Below are 15,766 nucleotides of genomic sequence, written 5' to 3' on the forward strand. Positions count from 1 at the left end.
GAGTGATAGGCATTATTTCCACCACAGACAAAATTGTTTTCTGTTCTACTTGTTCGTATGTTTCTTGTTGACATATAGGTGAGGCGAGGCGCGTCCGGTAGGCTTAGACCCGGGAGGGTTTAGCTTACGGAAACCCGAAACTTACAATGAATATAAGCTCCGGTTGACGTGTGACCTTGTGCAATCCCTATAGGTGTCGTTTATCTTCGGCGGACCGAGTTTCAAGTTGAAACTTTCAACCTTGGGAATCGCAATTGATCAAAGATACACCGTTCACCCTAATTAGTCGTGCCATGACTATTTACCGTGTACGACCTGAAGAGTGATTCACCCTGTTTTCAATTTCAGTTTTCTGAAAAACTATTCCAATCTACCAAAAACTAAAGATACTACGTAATTCGGCTTGCCGAGTTCTACACATTTACGGTCTCTTTTCTCGATTTTAGGTGAAAATGAAGAATGATTATCAAAGGTGCACGACTATTTAGGTCACACGACTAATTAGGGTGAACGGTGTACAGGAATACAGAGAACTTCCGGACGCTACTCGTTCCGGGAGTCCTGAATGGGAGTGAGATCACGAGCAAAGACCTTCTCCAAAATAACCAATATCAATACAGAGTCTGTACACACAATATGCAGCCTGTCAATTTAGGTTGCACCCCGAATACAGGTAAATTCGGGATGCCCCACGCGCAACACTCCTGAATGTCAGGAGAACAATACATGTACCTTCCTACCACACGCAATCTACAATCGGGTCATAGGGGGCGATTGCCACAACCTCCTAAAACACAGGGAATATGAAATGCAAGCGCACACTGAGAGTGTACGCCGCAACTGGGAAATGAAACAGGTGTACCAACCCGAATGGGCAATACTTTTGGGTACCTGACTTGGCTTGATGATGTAGTGAGAAGTTTCCGGGGGCCTTGGACCAGGCGTTACTCAACGCTCGCAGCGGGGCTCCGAATGGTACACCCACTCGTGGGCTCCTAGGCGGTACACTCTCCCGTGGGCGGCGGCTGTCCTTAGGCGAATCACGAACCAGGCACTTGTGCACTTGAACGCAAAACAAACTCTGTTGATCTTTATCCTCTTCTCTCTCTCTCTCTCTTTGGCTATCTCTCTTCTCTTTTGTATCTCTCACTTCTTCGTTGTACACTTCTCTTCTTCTTCGTATGGTCTTGTTACCTTGAGGGCCGCTGGATTCTTCACGCGGTCTCCTCTGCTCATATCTTCATACACTTGTTCGGGTTCTCTTGGCTTCAGTATACCCGGGCGTCGCGTCGCGGCGCACACTCATCACTGGATGTCGGGGGGACTCGGGTGCCTGACCTGGGGATCTGCTGCACTGCTGACACATCGAACTCAGACTGGCTCACTCTCCATAGTGAAACCAAGTCACGCTCGGAACTGGCACCTTGGTCGCCGACTTCGCTGACTTGGCACGTTCCTGGGCGTTGAGATATCTGTGGTGTCTTGGGGCTTTTCCATTCAGGGCAGTCATGGTCCATTCGGGATGGTCAGCACTTGGGCATTCCGGGCGTTGTCCATTCGGGATGGTCATTCACCATTCGGGGTAGTTGCATTCCATTCGAGCTCATCCAGGCTGCCGTCGACTCCACGAGTTTCGGTGGCCACTTGGTCTCGCTGCTTGAGGTCCTCAACTCGTTGTCGGGTCACACTCGGGGTCTTCGTAGTCGCAGTATCCTGGATGTTCATCTTCAACATGGCGGTGGTACAATTTAGGGTGTCGATGGCTTGGTACACTTGAGTAGCTTCACACTCGAGCTGCTGGGTATTCGAAGTACCTTGGGATGCCTCGGACTCGCCAAGAAGGGTAGCTCTCCGGGATACGTTCACCGGGGCACTTCATGGTCTACCTTCGTCAGACTAGGTCGTGGCCGGACTGGGTGCTGCGCACCTCCGGCCAGTTGAGGTCAAACGCGACCAGGTATCCATACTCCACATCTCCTCCATCATGCTCGGGCGTTCCACAGGTACGCCATCCTGAATCGACCCTTCTTTCCCACACTGTCGCTCTCCCTGGATCGGCGCCGGGGCCAGCTGCGTGGACACTCTCCAAAATTTCAAGTCGCCTCGTGTCATAGGCAATGCGTTGCTGTGAAAGTTTTTACTATCGAAAAGTCATATAGGACTGTTTCGTTTTCGCAAAATAACATTTTCGACAAAGTACATAGCATAAGGATCGATTTGCTTTGGATTGGTGAATGGGATGACCAAAGAACCGCGATTTCCATACTATATGTGTCGCCGACCGTGTCCTTCGTGGCATACTCCATTGCAGTGTGAGTTGTTCGTCAAGCTTCGGCCGTGTGCGCTATAAGGCTGGCTATCTGTAATAGTGTTCCGTGAGCAATGCTCGCTTTGGATACTAAGCATTACCCACCTTGGTTCACGGAGAATAACTACAACTGTGGCAAATCTTAGATGGAAAACAAAAGAATAACAAGAGGGGAAAATGTAGACAACGACTGGACACGAGACTGTATAAGAGACAAGCGTATCCGTTAATTTTGGGGTCAACGGCATATTTTAGATAAGGGACGATGCGTATCTGCAAAGTGGTATTGTCGTACATTCGCACGATGGCGCCGACTCTGACGACGACGACAATCATGTTCGACGCCATTCAACTGTCATCCATCTCAACGGATATCAGTACACCCGAGCGCGTCAGTCACGTGTGAGGATCGCTTACCGGCTGTAAAGGGAAGGTGCAATACGAGTTTGCCTCAGCAGCCTACATCAATTTCGTAGCCCATACATGCAGGGCTACTGTGATCACCCCTGCAGCAGCCGTAGACGTCTCTACACGGCTGGAAGCAGAGACAGACCGCCTCGCGACGACCAATCAAGGGATGACAGCTCAGCAAATCTGGGAGTCTGTGAGTCAACAATTTTATCGACGCGACGACGGGATGGTGATCAGGGGTCTCACACGGCTCCAAGTGATGGGGCGCGTACACCGAACACGCCGCATGCACTTCGGGGGTAATGTCCATGGTGTCATTGATGTCCCACCTCTTGCGCTAGTCGCAGGGACCGATTTGACGTTCTTCCAGTTCCAGCATATCTACCATGAGGCTGGCCAACTTCAACGTATTATTGGATGGGCACACCCGCGTCTGCTCGAGCTGCTCCGGTATCCTGGCATTCAGCTTTTTGTAGACGGCACATTTTGTTCGGTGCCTCGCTCATTTCACCAGTGTGTGGTTGTGATGTTGCGAGATGCCGCTAGTCGAGTCTTTATTCCGGTGGTCTACGTTCTGACAACGAACCGCACCATTCCGACGTACAACCGACTGTTCCGGTTCGTGGCGGATGCAGCCGGGCAACCGCTTCGACCAGCACAAGTTGTGGTCGACTTTGAACAAGCCCTGATTGATGCGGTTGGTGAGAACTTTCCGACGGCGCGCGTAATCGGCTGCTTCTTTCACTGGAAGCAGGCGATTCGCCGTCGGATGATTGCGCTGCACCTCCCAGCAGGCACGTGCTCCCAGCACCAGGTCCAATGGAACAACAAGACGTACGCGTAGATCGACTTGATCAGCTGCGGTGAATAAGTTGGCAAGCGTAGTCAGCTAGAATCCTTATCTTTTATATTTCTTTTTCGCCCTGCATAACGCTTTTACAATATATCTCTAATATTACATAACTTGTGTATCGAATTTCCGCATGCAATTATAAAGGTCATTATCCCCCTAAATTGGCTTGGTCCTGTTTTAGGTCCCTTACAGTTTCAGATTGGTCTCATTTTTGGGTCCTTTTCGAGCGGGTCTTGATTTTAAGTCGCAAGATCCAAAGCGGACCAGACCTGCCGGTGACCCGATTTGAATTCTTCCATTGCAGAAACGAACCCAGTCCCAACGTCGCATTGTCGCTTTCAAGGATTTGCGCACTCTATTCGTCTTATAACTCGTCTTCGCGGTGTCACAAATCGTTGTGCATTGCGGATAAATCGTTGCTCAAAGCACGAATTAGCTGTCATGGCCACAAGTTACGCAGCGATGATGAACTAGACATGAAACTTTGGCAACGTTTTACCGTAGGGAATGCATTGTTGGAATGCGGCACCACAAAGCTCACACGCACAAAATGCAACTTGTTCACTTGGAGGTCTTTTGGGGAATGACCTCAGCCAAACTCCTTCTCCCTCTCTCCTAGACATGCATGCGACCGTTAGTCTACACTACCTCAACTGCCTCGTCCCGTATCTGCTCCAGCAGCAGTTCCCTGCAACTTCAACAGCGGCAACTTGCAGTGTTTTCCAACAGTCCTCCCTTTGCCGTGACCTTGAAGCTTGCAGCTTCACGGCCGGCAAACCAAACTCAGCTAGCCTTGCTCCTTCCGCGTGCACATGCCAATCGTGGCAGACAAGCTCTCGAATCTAACCTTTGCCAGAGGCTTCGTGAAGAGGTCCGCGGGGTTGTCCTCTGATCGCACCTTCAGCATGTACAGCTCCTTCTTGCGCACTTGCTCGCGCACGTAGTGCCACTTCAATTCGATGTGGCGCGTGCGGCGCCCGAACGTGGGGTTCGTGGCCATCACATAGGACGACTGGTTGTCCACACCCAGCGTAATTTTACGCTTCATTTCAGGCAGCATCTCGTCCAAGATGTTCATCAAAGTCTTGCCTTCCATCGCTGCCTCGCAGGCTGCAATGTACTCGGCCTCTGCAGTCGATTGCGCCACGATAGTCTGGCGTCTCGATGCCCATGAGATCGCTCCACCCATCAATGTGAAGACGTATCCAGTGATACTTTTCCGTGTGTCAATATCATTTGCCCAGTCACTATCCGAATGTCCTTGCAAGTGCACTCCGATCTCACAAGTCTCACGGTCCCGGTAGGTAATCCCCTTTCCAACAGTGCCCAGTAGATAGCGCATTACGCGCTTCAGCGCGCCAATGTGCTGCTCGGTAGGATGATCCACAAAGCGACTAAGCTGACACACCGCAAACATCAGATCTGGCCGTGTACCAGTTACCAAATACATCAAACACCCCACTGCCTCGCGGTATGGCATCTTGCCGGGGGCATGATTGCAGGTCCCTTCATCTGTTTGTTCGCACTTTCTCAGCTTCGTAGTAGTCTCCATCGGGATGCCGCTCTTGTTAGACTGTCCCTCCACCAGGTCGAACCGTTCCAGGATCTCCCGAGCATACTGCTCCTGGTCCACCACCGTCTCCGTCTCCGTCTGACGGACTCGAATGCCCAAGTAGTTCGTCAACAGTCCCAAATCTTTGAGGCCGTAATCCTTATCCAAAGCTGCAAAGAACTCGCACTTGAACGCCTCCGAGTTTGTCGTAATGATCACGTCGTCCACGTAAATCAAAACGAACGCCATGGCATCGCCCTTGGCGTAGAAGTACAGACACGGCTCCGCGTGAAGCCATACTTCGTCATCCAGCTATCCAGCTCTTTATTCCACTCCCTGTCCGACTGCCTCATACCATACAACGCTTGATCCACCCGATACATAGTGCTGCCAAAACCAGGAATGTCTCTTATGTATTGCTTTATCTTCAGCTTTGCATTCAGGTATGCGTTGTTCACGTCTCCTTGCCAGATCTTTCACCCTACCTCTCGTGCCAGAGCCACCACCAATCTGAAACTCGACAGTCGTGCCACAGGTGAGAACGTGTCTTTGAAATCCAAGCCAGGCTTCTGCTTGAATCGCTTGGCTACAATCCGTGCTCGAAACCGCACGATGTATCCCTCTTCGTCCACCTTGGGGTCGAACACCCACTTCGTCTCAAGCAGGTTTGCACCCTCAGGCAGTTCATCAATCGGCGACAGCACGCTCTTCTCAATTAGCGCCCGCACCTGATCGTTCATCGCAGCGAACCACTCGTTGCACTGCGACGATCGCATCGCCTGCCGAACCGTCTTGGGGATCTTGACTTCACTCGCCTTCCATCTCCGCTGACCAATCGGTTCTGGATGCAGTTTCGAGTTCACGATGTAGTCTTCCAGGTACTTCGGTCGCTTGCGCTCACGAGGCTCGTATCGCTGCCGCTTGTCCTCCCTGCGACCAGCAATCGAGTCACGACCACGCTTCTCGCGCTGCTTCGGCTGCTCGCTGAACGACCGAATGCGATCTGCCAACGCACGCTTCTCACTGCCGGTCCCGGCACGTCAACTACAATTGACCGCTTGGTCAATGCGTGACGTTGAAGAGAGCTCGCTCGTAATGGAACGAGCGCGTCGAAGTTGAAGACCGCTGGCGCAGCAGCGGAGAATCTCTCTGCTGCTGAGTAGCATGCGCGGCAACGTGCGAAGCGCGTCGCTGCCGCGGGGGGCAGGTACCTATGTCTGCCCTCGAAGTGTCTTCGGGCGCTGCTGTTAACAGCAGCGCTCGCATTACGTTCCAGTGTGCAGCGCATGGTGGGCTTCGTACGCCCTCACCATGTCCGGGACGTCTTCGAGCAAGACGTTCCGCGGCTCCCATGTATCTTGGTTGGGACGGAATCCTCTCCAACGGATACGAAAGCGAACTGGTTGCCTGTTCGTTCTCGGGATACTGTGATCAACAATCCGCTCAACAATCCATCGAGTTGAGCCGTGTGCATCACGAATCGGCGGCGGTGGTGGCGGAAACACCCCCTGTGTGTGGTCAACTTGGTGTTGACCCTGATCTCGTGTCTCCCCACGACCAAGTCCCGGTCGTGGAGTAGTTCCAGAGTGCTGCGTTCGGCGCTCTGAAGTATTCGCAGTTTGCGGCGGCCTCCCAGACCGCCTCGATCGTTCCGACCGAGCTGGACCATTAGCCCGACCCGCTGCTCCAGCGCGAAGTCGCGCTGGAGAGGACGATCGCTTCCGCCGAGTCTTCTGCTTCGGTTCAGCCGAGCTAGGTAGCTCGTGCTGCAGGTATGGCGTCAGCCTTCCGACGTAGAACGTCGGATGGAGACGCATGCTAGACGGAATGTCTAGCGTGTAAGCATTGCCATGCCGTGCCAATACTGTGAATGGCCCGATGACGCGCGGAGCGAGCTTGCTCGCCCCGAAGTCGGAAACTGCATGTTTAGGCAGGTTTCGCGTAGCTAACAAAACCAATGAACCCTTCTTGAATACATTTGTGTTGCCCCTGCCAACATTGTCTGCGTTCAGCTTCTGTCGGTCGACAGAAGCTGCGATAGCGTCCTGGACAAACCGAATGACGGCTTATCTGCGCTGTACGAAGTGAATTGCGTCCGAGCTGAACTCGTTCAGCTCGCTTCCAGCAGTAGGCCCTGCCTCTGCGTTGGTCTTCGCGGTGTCTGTGCCCTGCACAGACCCGTTCTTCTTCTTCTTTTTGCTCTTGTCGGCGTCTGTGCCCTGCACAGACGCGTGCTTCTTCTCCTTATTGCGCGTAGTCGCGGCTGACACTATGCAAGTGTCAGCGGCATTCTGCGGCTGCTGTGTTGCAGTCGTAGATCCTCCCCCACTTAAGGAAGGAGCCACCATCCCGAGTAGACTCGGGAGGCGTGGGTGCATGATGGCATTCACGTAGAACGGTGTATGCCCGGTCGAGGCATGCACCGTGTTGTTGATGGCGAACTCCGCCATCGGCAGGCACTCGCTCCAGTGTTGGAACGACTGAGCGTAGCTCTTAAGCACGTCTACGAGTACGCGGTTCACGCGCTCGGTCTGCCCGTCCGTCTGCGGATGGTCCGCAGTCGACATTGAAAGCTGACTCCCAAGAAGTGTAAACACTTCTTGCCAAAGGTGCGCAGTGAAGCGCGGGTCTCGATCCGACACAATGTCGATCGGCATGCCATGGTGTTTAAACACCATGTCGACGAACAGACGTGCAGTCTGCTTCACTTCAGCGGGTACCGCAGCAAGATGTACCATCTTGCTGAAGCGGTCAACAAAGACCACAACGCCCGTGTTCCCCTGACTGTCCGGGGGAAGACCGAACACGAAGTCCAAAGACATGGACTGCCAACACTCCGACGGAGTCGGCAGTGACAGCAAGGGAGCCTGCGCGAAAGGCGCAGGCTTCACACGTTGACAAACCTCGCAAGCACGGACGTACTTGCGCACCCATTTATACTGGTGGGCCCAGTAGAAGTCCCGCGTGAGAAGAAGGTATGTCTTCTCACGGCCCGGATGCCCCGCAGTGATACTCATACATCATCCTGAGTCGCAGGTCATGGTCATTGGGCACGACAACGCGGTCCGTGTTGTCGTCGACTGCACGGTAGAGTAATAACCCGTCGTTCACCCGGTAACGGTGTGCACGAGCACGAAGATGCTTCGGCAGCTTCTGACGAGCTTTGTCAGGAGGAGCCGAGCCATAGGCCAGCAAGAGCTTCGCGTCCGCGTCGTGCGCGTACGCGACCTTCACGTCGTCCAACAGTGACGACGTTGGGGTGCTCGATCGCACGGCGTCAATGGCATTGACGTCGGCATCGGTCGTGGCGTTGTCAGGTCGACGCGAGAGCGCGTCGGCCACCACATTGAGTCTTCCGGGTTTGTACTCAACCCGGAAGTTATACTCTGCGAAGAATGAGAGCCATCTCGCCATCCGTTGCGAGATGTGCGGCGACTTCACAGCCGTCCGCAGCGACGCGTGGTCTGTGTAGACCACGAACGGTTTGCTTCCGAGTAGATACACTCGGAACTTCGCGAGTGCGTACATCATGGCAAGGAGCTCCTTGTCATGTACCGGGTAGTTGCGCTCAGCTGGCTTCAGCTGGCGCGATTGGTAGTAGACGACACGATCACGACCCTCGTGATCGTGCTGCATCAACGCACATCCAATTGCGAAGTCGGATGCGTCACACACAACGTGGAACGGGCGATCTTGGTCGGCCACCGCCAAGATCGGCGCCTCAGTCAAGCCCTGCTTGACTGCATCGAAGGCCTGCTGACTCTCAGCAGTCCAAATCCACTCGACGTCCTTCTTCAGGAGCTGTGACAGCGGGCGTATAATGCCCGCGTAGTCCTTCACGTACTGGCACAAGTACGTGGCCAAGCCAAGGAACTGCCGCAGTTCCTTGACGTTCGACGGCGTCGGCCACTCATTGATCACTCTGACCTTCTCAGGGTCAGGGCGGACACCGTTCTTCCCAACGAGACACCCGAGCACGGGTATCTCGCTCGCCCTGAAGATGCACTTCTTCAGGTTCGCATTGAGCTTGTGCTTGCGCATGAGCGCAAGCAGCTTCCGGAGATGCACCTTGTGCATCTCAACGTCGCTCATCCCGTCCGCAGCTCGGCTGTGGACGAACACATCGTCGAAGTAGCTCGGTGCGAAGTCGCGCACCGAGCGCAACAAGTGCGTCACGCACCTGGTGAAGGTCGCAGGGGCGTTCTTCAGACCCTGCGGCATCACTAGCCACTCCCAGAGCATGCCGCTCGGCGTGCTCACAGCCGTGAGAGGGATATCGCTCTCACGCATGAGGATCTGATAGGATCCATCGCGCAGATCAAGAGCACTGTAGATAGTGCTCCTGGCCATCGAATCGATGATGACATCTTTTCGCGGTATCGGTGTCTGCGCCGATATCGTCGCATCGTTCAGCTTGTTGTACGCATGAACGATGCGCCAACCGCCCTGTGGCTTCTTGACACAGAACGTCGGAGCACTGTGCGGGGATTTCGATTCCCGCACTTGTCCAGCTTTGCGACGACTCTCAAAGAAGTCGTCGATCGCCTTGACCTGCTCTCGCGGCAGTGGCCACTGCCGCGTGACACAGTACTTCGTCCCCGGCACGAGATCAATCTCGTGCTGGATGCCCTTGTCCTGCGGAAGCTCCGCAGGGATCTCTTCCGGAAGCACATCCGCGCGCTCCCGTAGAATCTCGTAGAAGGGACTCGACTTCAGCGAGTCCCAGCTCTGCTCCTCAAAGCGCTCGTTCTTAGTCTTCGCACTGAGAGTGTCCTCACTCTCAGTGGTGGTCTCCATGAAGAACTGCCTCAGTTCTTCATTCTCGCTCTTCGTTCTCTCGGCGTCCGAGAGAATGCATATTTGCTCGATGCGTCCGTTGTGCAAGTCACGCGCGAAGCGCTTCCAGCTCAGGACTGGAAGCGACGTCAACTCCGACGCTTGCGTCGGAGGGTTAGCGAGAGTCATCTCCCTGTACCGGAACCCGGCACAGGTACGCGTCAAGACGTTCAACGTCTCGACGTCCGGCTTTTCAGCCTCCGTCTGCCCGGCAGACATTTCTTGTAGCGTCTCGGCCCCAGGCCGAGACTTGCGCAGCGACCTTCGCATGCGCCGTATTCTTGTTTTGCGGAGCCCGGCTCCGCTTGGTTCTTGACCTCGTCCAGGCCCAGCCGTGGACGGGTGTTATTCTTGTATTCTGCCGGCGGGTTCATCCCGCGGGCGAGCGACTTCAAGCCCGGCTTGGTCGCCCGGCGCTTCGTCGTGCAGCCCGGCTGCACGCCAGCATGCACGTTTTTCCTGTGCGGGACGTTTGCAACCATCCGCACCGCCTGCAGCGTCGGCTTCCGGAGCCGACACGCCATCTCCACCTCGACGCTTGTTATTGGCGGAGCCCTCCATTACGGAGGGTGCGTCGGCTCCCCGAGCCGACGAATCAAATTCACCCAAGCCATCGACTCCCGGAGTCGACGGCGTCTCGTCACCTTGGCTCTTATTATTGGCCCAAAACTGATCCAATCAGATTCGCGTCAGTCTCCACGGCTGAGGCGTGTGATTCGTCTGCGTTATCCGCACCCCTTGAGGTCGGAGACTCTTCCTGATTCGCTGAAAAGCGGGTGTCGATCTCCGAGATCAACACATTTTCTCCTTCAGCCGTCGGCGGCGACGCCGACGCTTGCTGCTCATGCGCGCGTGCTCGCGCGCGCCCAGGGCGCTCCGGGACAGCGGCATTAGGCGCTGTCTCGATTGGGGAGTCGCGCGCACCTGTCGGTGCGTGCGTAGCGGCAACAGGGCCATCTCTCACTGTTCCGCTGTCGCGACCGAAGCGCACGAGAGTGCGCTTCTCCCAATCGATGACTGGATCATGCCGTGCAAGCCACGGCATGCCCAATACAATGTCAAACTTATCGTCCAGATCCAGGACGATAAAGGTCTCGACAAACTCTTGATCTTCATACGTGAAGCGCACGCGTACCATGCGCTTCTCGGTCTTCACGACGGCACCCGTTGTCGTACTTCCAACATACTTCGAGGTATCTTTAAATCCTCGAAGTCAAGCCTTGATAGACTTCGCAGTCGAACAAAGTTCTTCGACGCGCCAGAATCTACCAAAGCACGGAGAGAGCCGCTTGCTCTCATCGAGTTCACATTCAGGATGACAAGGTCAGGCTTGTCATCTTGGCTCTTGCAGTGAGAAGGGTCCTCACTCCTCAGTGTCGCATGTCCGAGTTGGACATGCGTGACTGCTTCACCAGTAGGGCGCCCCGCGCCTACTGGGTTCCAGCGTTTTTTGTTTGGTTGCGACGGTGCCCGGCACCGCCGCGATAGCCACCCTGCTGGTGCACGGGGGCCGTGCACTCCCGAGCAAAGTGACCGACTCTACCACAACGGTAGCATCGCACATTGTTTCCCTGCGACTGCTGGGGTCCAGCAGTTGCAGCACTCGAGAGGTCCATGGGTTCTGGGCCTCCCGTCCTCACTACCGGGCGTGACTGTGGCCTCGGCACATGTGCATGCAGCTTAGTCTGCCGCAGGCTAAACTCCTCCTGCATTGCAAGAGTAATTGCAGCTTCGAGAGTACTCGGGTACTCACGGAAGAGATAGGTCTTCACAGGCCCATCTCTCAGTCCCTTCATGAACGTGACGACCTTGGTCGCCTCGTCGATCGGGTTGGTCACGATGTTCGAGACCAAGTACCGTGCTCTCTGAGAGTAAGCATGGACATCATGCTTGCCCTGCTGCAGGTCGAGGAACTCCGCCCTCGACCGGAACTCGTTTTGCGGTGGCTCAAACGCTTGTCTGAGCTCTTCCTTGAAACCCTCGTACGTGCTAAAGCACGTAGGATCTGAGAGTCGGCGTCCATACGCCCAACTTCTTGCACGTCCGCCAAGACATGACATGGCGAACGCAACCATCGACAACGGGTCGACGATACGTCGAGCCGCAATGGTAGTGTCGAGTTCGACAAGCCAACGGAGGAGAGGTTCACCCTCTCTTCCGACATAGTTGCTCACATTGAGCTTTAGCAATTGCGCGCGTGGTGTCGTCCCGGACGGCACCGCGGTAGTAGCAGCAACATCGCGTTGCTCCGTCAGGATGAACCCCAGAGCAACACCGTGTTGCTCTGTCGGCGTTAGCGTACGCAGCATCGTAGCTACAGCCGCCTCACCAATGACTGTTGACAGTCGTTGGAGGGCCTCCCACTCTGGATCCGACAGGTGGGGACAGTCAGCGCGTGCAACGTGAGTTGCAGGCGTAGTGGAACTTTCCATGGGCACCTCTGTATCCATGGGATGGTTCTCAGCTCCGCGTTCGTGCGGTGACGTACGAACTCAGGTAGTCGGTCGTTGGACGGACCAACAAGTGCTACCAGGTGTAATGGGCCTACTTTGGCCCACTACTACGGCTTACACGTATGCGCACGTGTATGAGGAAGCGTATGTTTCTTTTATTTGAGTTAAGTATACTCGAGATCCACGAGTATACTTTAAACAAGATAAAGACTCCAAGTAGCGTGTTTTGGTAAAAGATGAGAACTGCTATTTGTGTTTTATGTTTCTGACTTCCTCTAAATGTAATATTCTAAACTAGGAATCTGCCAACGGCAGAATTCCAATGCTATGCATGTCACTCATTGGCTAAAAGATGCTGCTCTCAACCAATAGGAATCCTAAGTCTCTATGGACCACCCGTCGTGGTGATCCTAAATGTATGTAGCCTTTGGTGTGTCTACACTAAGGACGAGAAAGTCTTTCGAACCTCTAACAGACGTCGTGTCTGTTAGAGTTACAAGTGACTGTAGCCACTTGTGCGTGTAACCCCGTTACATGCACCTTCGGCACTCTCGTCTTCCTGAACGTCATCGCCGGATTTACTGCTTCAACCTCATCTTGGCCTTCATCACCGACTTCATGTTCACTCTCAGGTGCATCAGCAACTTCTTCCGTCATCGGACGCAGAAAGACTCGTGGGTGCATCAACGTCGGCTCGCCGACCTCTGGACTCGTCATCTTCGTCAGCAACGGCATCCTCTTCAGGTTCCTCGTCACTGCTCTCATCCGAAGAATCCTCATCAGAGCTCGTCTCGGCGGGCCCAACAGCTTCATCATTTTCACTTGAAGATACACTCTCCAAATCAACCTCCACTAGACTCTCCTGATCGCTGTCGTTTTCGTCATCCTCGCTATCCCCCCCTTCAACATCATCTTGTTGACCATCGGGCCATCCATGGTCCACAGAGCTGGGGATCGAGTGACGATCACGATACAGGATGTCCTCGTGAACTTGCACGGTGTACACGACGCGCGAGACGCGATACTGCGGGAAGTACACCTTACACGCCATGCAATCCTCCAGATAGCCAAGTAGAAATCCAGCCTCACTTGTATTTGCCATCATCTTTCTCAGATGCTTTGGGATGTGCGCGTACACTAGCGACCCGAACGTCCGAATCCGATGCAGGTCCGGCTTCTTGCCGAAGAACAGCTCAAACGGCGTCCGCTTCGTCCCCTTGCAGAGAACTCGGTAGCGAACGTAAGCTGCGTTCCTAAGTGCGTCCGGCCAGAAGCTCTGCGGAAGCCCCGAGTGGCTCAGCATGGCCTTCTTCGTGTTCCGCAATGTCTGAATTGCACGCTCTGCATAGTTGACCGAAGACCCATCCGGTGCCACCGGGACCAAACTGATGCCTTGTTCTGCACACCAGGCCTTCGTTGCCGTGCCCAAGAACTCACCTCCAGTATCCGACACAACACGCTTCACAGGTTTCCCAATCTGCTGCTCAGCCCACGTCACGTACTGCTGAAAGTAGCCCGAAGTTGCAGCCTTGTCAGTGAGCACGTACACAGTCATCCAACGCGAGTAACCATCTACAATCACGAGAGCCTGCGTGTAGATCGTGCTATTCTTCTTTCCAGGATCCATCAAGTCCATGAAAATTGTTTCATTTGGTTCATCAAAACCGCGCTCAAATCGCTTGTTACGCTTCTTTCTCTTCTGCTTTGTCAGCTCACAGGTCTCGCACGTCGGAAGCTCGCGGCCCTTAAGCAGCATCCCACGGACAAGCTCCTTGTCAACCATCTGCTTCAAATGCTGTGCGCAGGTGTGGCCGAGCCGCGCGTGCCACGTGCGAATGTTCGCCACGCCATCGGCGTTCGTGAAGTTGGCCATCTCTCCATACTCCACAACTTGTCTCGGAGGGTCCTCAATCCATGCATTGTGCGCCTCAAAGTCCCACACATTGTTTGGGGCAGGTTTACTTCGCAACACCAGCGTATCATTCCGATACACCTTGCATTCACCCGTCCTGCCGTTCTTCCGCTCGACGAATCCTTGCTTCATCGCCAAGCCAACGGAGTACAAGTTCCAGTTCGCGTTCGGCACAAACAACGCTTCCTCCAAAAAGATAGTCGTCAGAGCACCGTCACCCACATCCGTCGCGAGTGCAGCAACTCCGACTCCAAGTGCCGGTGACTGCCCACCTTTCGCAAACCCTTGGATGTCTCCCACAGGTTTTTCAAACTCATGGTAGGCAACAAAATACTCCTTAGCGCCCACAATGTGGGTACTCGCGCCCGTGTCATAGACCCAGCGACGGGGGTTATAGCTCGCAACCTCCACCACCTTCTCCGACTCGTCCTTGGCGTCCGAGTAGTTACCCGCTCCAGAGGCACCCGTCACCTCATGCACCTCGCACTGCGACTGGCGAGAAACAGCACTCGAGTGATCATCACAACGAGAGACTGACTTCGAGACGTCAGCCCCGCTTGCCTCCTTTTTCCCAGTCAATTCCGGACAGTACTTCTTGAGGTGCCCCTTTTGATTGCTCTGAAAGCACTCCAACTTGCTCTCAATCCCATCGGGTTGTTGCTGGCGCTGCTTCGACTTGTGTTTCTGCTCCCAGATTTCCCAGTCTTTGCATCACCCCACCCCCACCAGCACGTCCACCATTATTCTCCACACGACCACCCGAAAACTCATAGCTCTCCTCCTTCAGCTGCGACGCTGCCACGAGAATCAAATCACGCACGTCGTCCACAGAATAGGAAGAACCAGGAGTCAAAGTAACCATCTCTGTTAATCGCTGGTACTTAACGTGCCGTGGAAGGCTCTTCAACATGGCGTCCACCATGTCCACATCGTGCACGGTGTACTTCATCGTCGCGAGACGGTCGCGGATGTCGTACAACTTGCCCAGGTGCAGGTTCATGTCGTCGTCCCGCTTCGCCCTGGTGCTCCGCACCTGATGCACGAGCTGCCGCTGTTGGTGCACGAACAGCGTCTTGTTCGTCGGCGCCTCAAACATTTCCTCAAGTGTCTTCCACATCTCGGTACCGGATGCCTTCCGCATCACGCGCTGGGCCAACGCCAGCGAAACCGAGCCGAGGATCAGGCGCTTGATCGTGGCCTGCCTGGTTCTGCTTCCAGTCCTTCTTCTCTGTGTCCGTCACCGTCGGGTCCGGAGGCTTCGCCTTCCCGGTCGCGATGTTCTCCAAGTCCTCCTCCTCGAAGAGACTCATCATCAGGGCCTTGTAGAAGTCCCAGTGTTCCCCGTTCCAGTTCACCGGAACGCCCTTCGTGTTCACCTTCAGGCCAGCCTTCGGCTTCCCGTTCCCGACATCACTGCGCGTGTCCAGAGTCTTCTCAGCGA

The 15,766-nt window shown here is 54.7% G+C and overlaps 3 protein-coding genes across 3 annotated transcripts; 1 reads left to right on the forward strand and 2 right to left on the reverse strand.

The window, feature by feature from the left end:
* Positions 1-1,381: 1,381 nt before the first annotated feature.
* On the reverse strand, positions 1,382-1,734 carry PHYSODRAFT_336253 (hypothetical protein; the record flags this gene model as incomplete). The annotated part of the gene is made up of 2 exons (XM_009533793.1): positions 1,382-1,488; positions 1,575-1,734. 2 exons carry the CDS (start codon positions 1,732-1,734, stop codon positions 1,382-1,384), a joined length of 267 nt encoding a protein of 88 aa, XP_009532088.1.
* A 1,052-nt stretch (positions 1,735-2,786) lies between these two features.
* On the forward strand, positions 2,787-3,563 carry PHYSODRAFT_517476 (hypothetical protein; the record flags this gene model as incomplete). The annotated part of the gene is made up of 1 exon (XM_009533794.1): positions 2,787-3,563. A coding segment is annotated over one exon (777 nt), but the record flags the coding sequence as incomplete, so codon positions are not given.
* An 11,338-nt stretch (positions 3,564-14,901) lies between these two features.
* Positions 14,902-15,752, reverse strand: PHYSODRAFT_413315 (hypothetical protein; the record flags this gene model as incomplete). Its single annotated transcript, XM_009533795.1, is given in 3 exon segments — positions 14,902-15,009; positions 15,041-15,553; positions 15,567-15,752. Coding segments are annotated over 3 exon segments (807 nt in total), but the record flags the coding sequence as incomplete, so codon positions are not given.
* Between the last annotated feature and the right edge of the window lie 14 nt (positions 15,753-15,766).

The sequence above is a fragment of the Phytophthora sojae genome (assembly GCF_000149755.1).
Source record: "Phytophthora sojae unplaced genomic scaffold PHYSOscaffold_7, whole genome shotgun sequence".
NCBI lineage: Eukaryota > Oomycota > Peronosporomycetes > Peronosporales > Peronosporaceae > Phytophthora > Phytophthora sojae.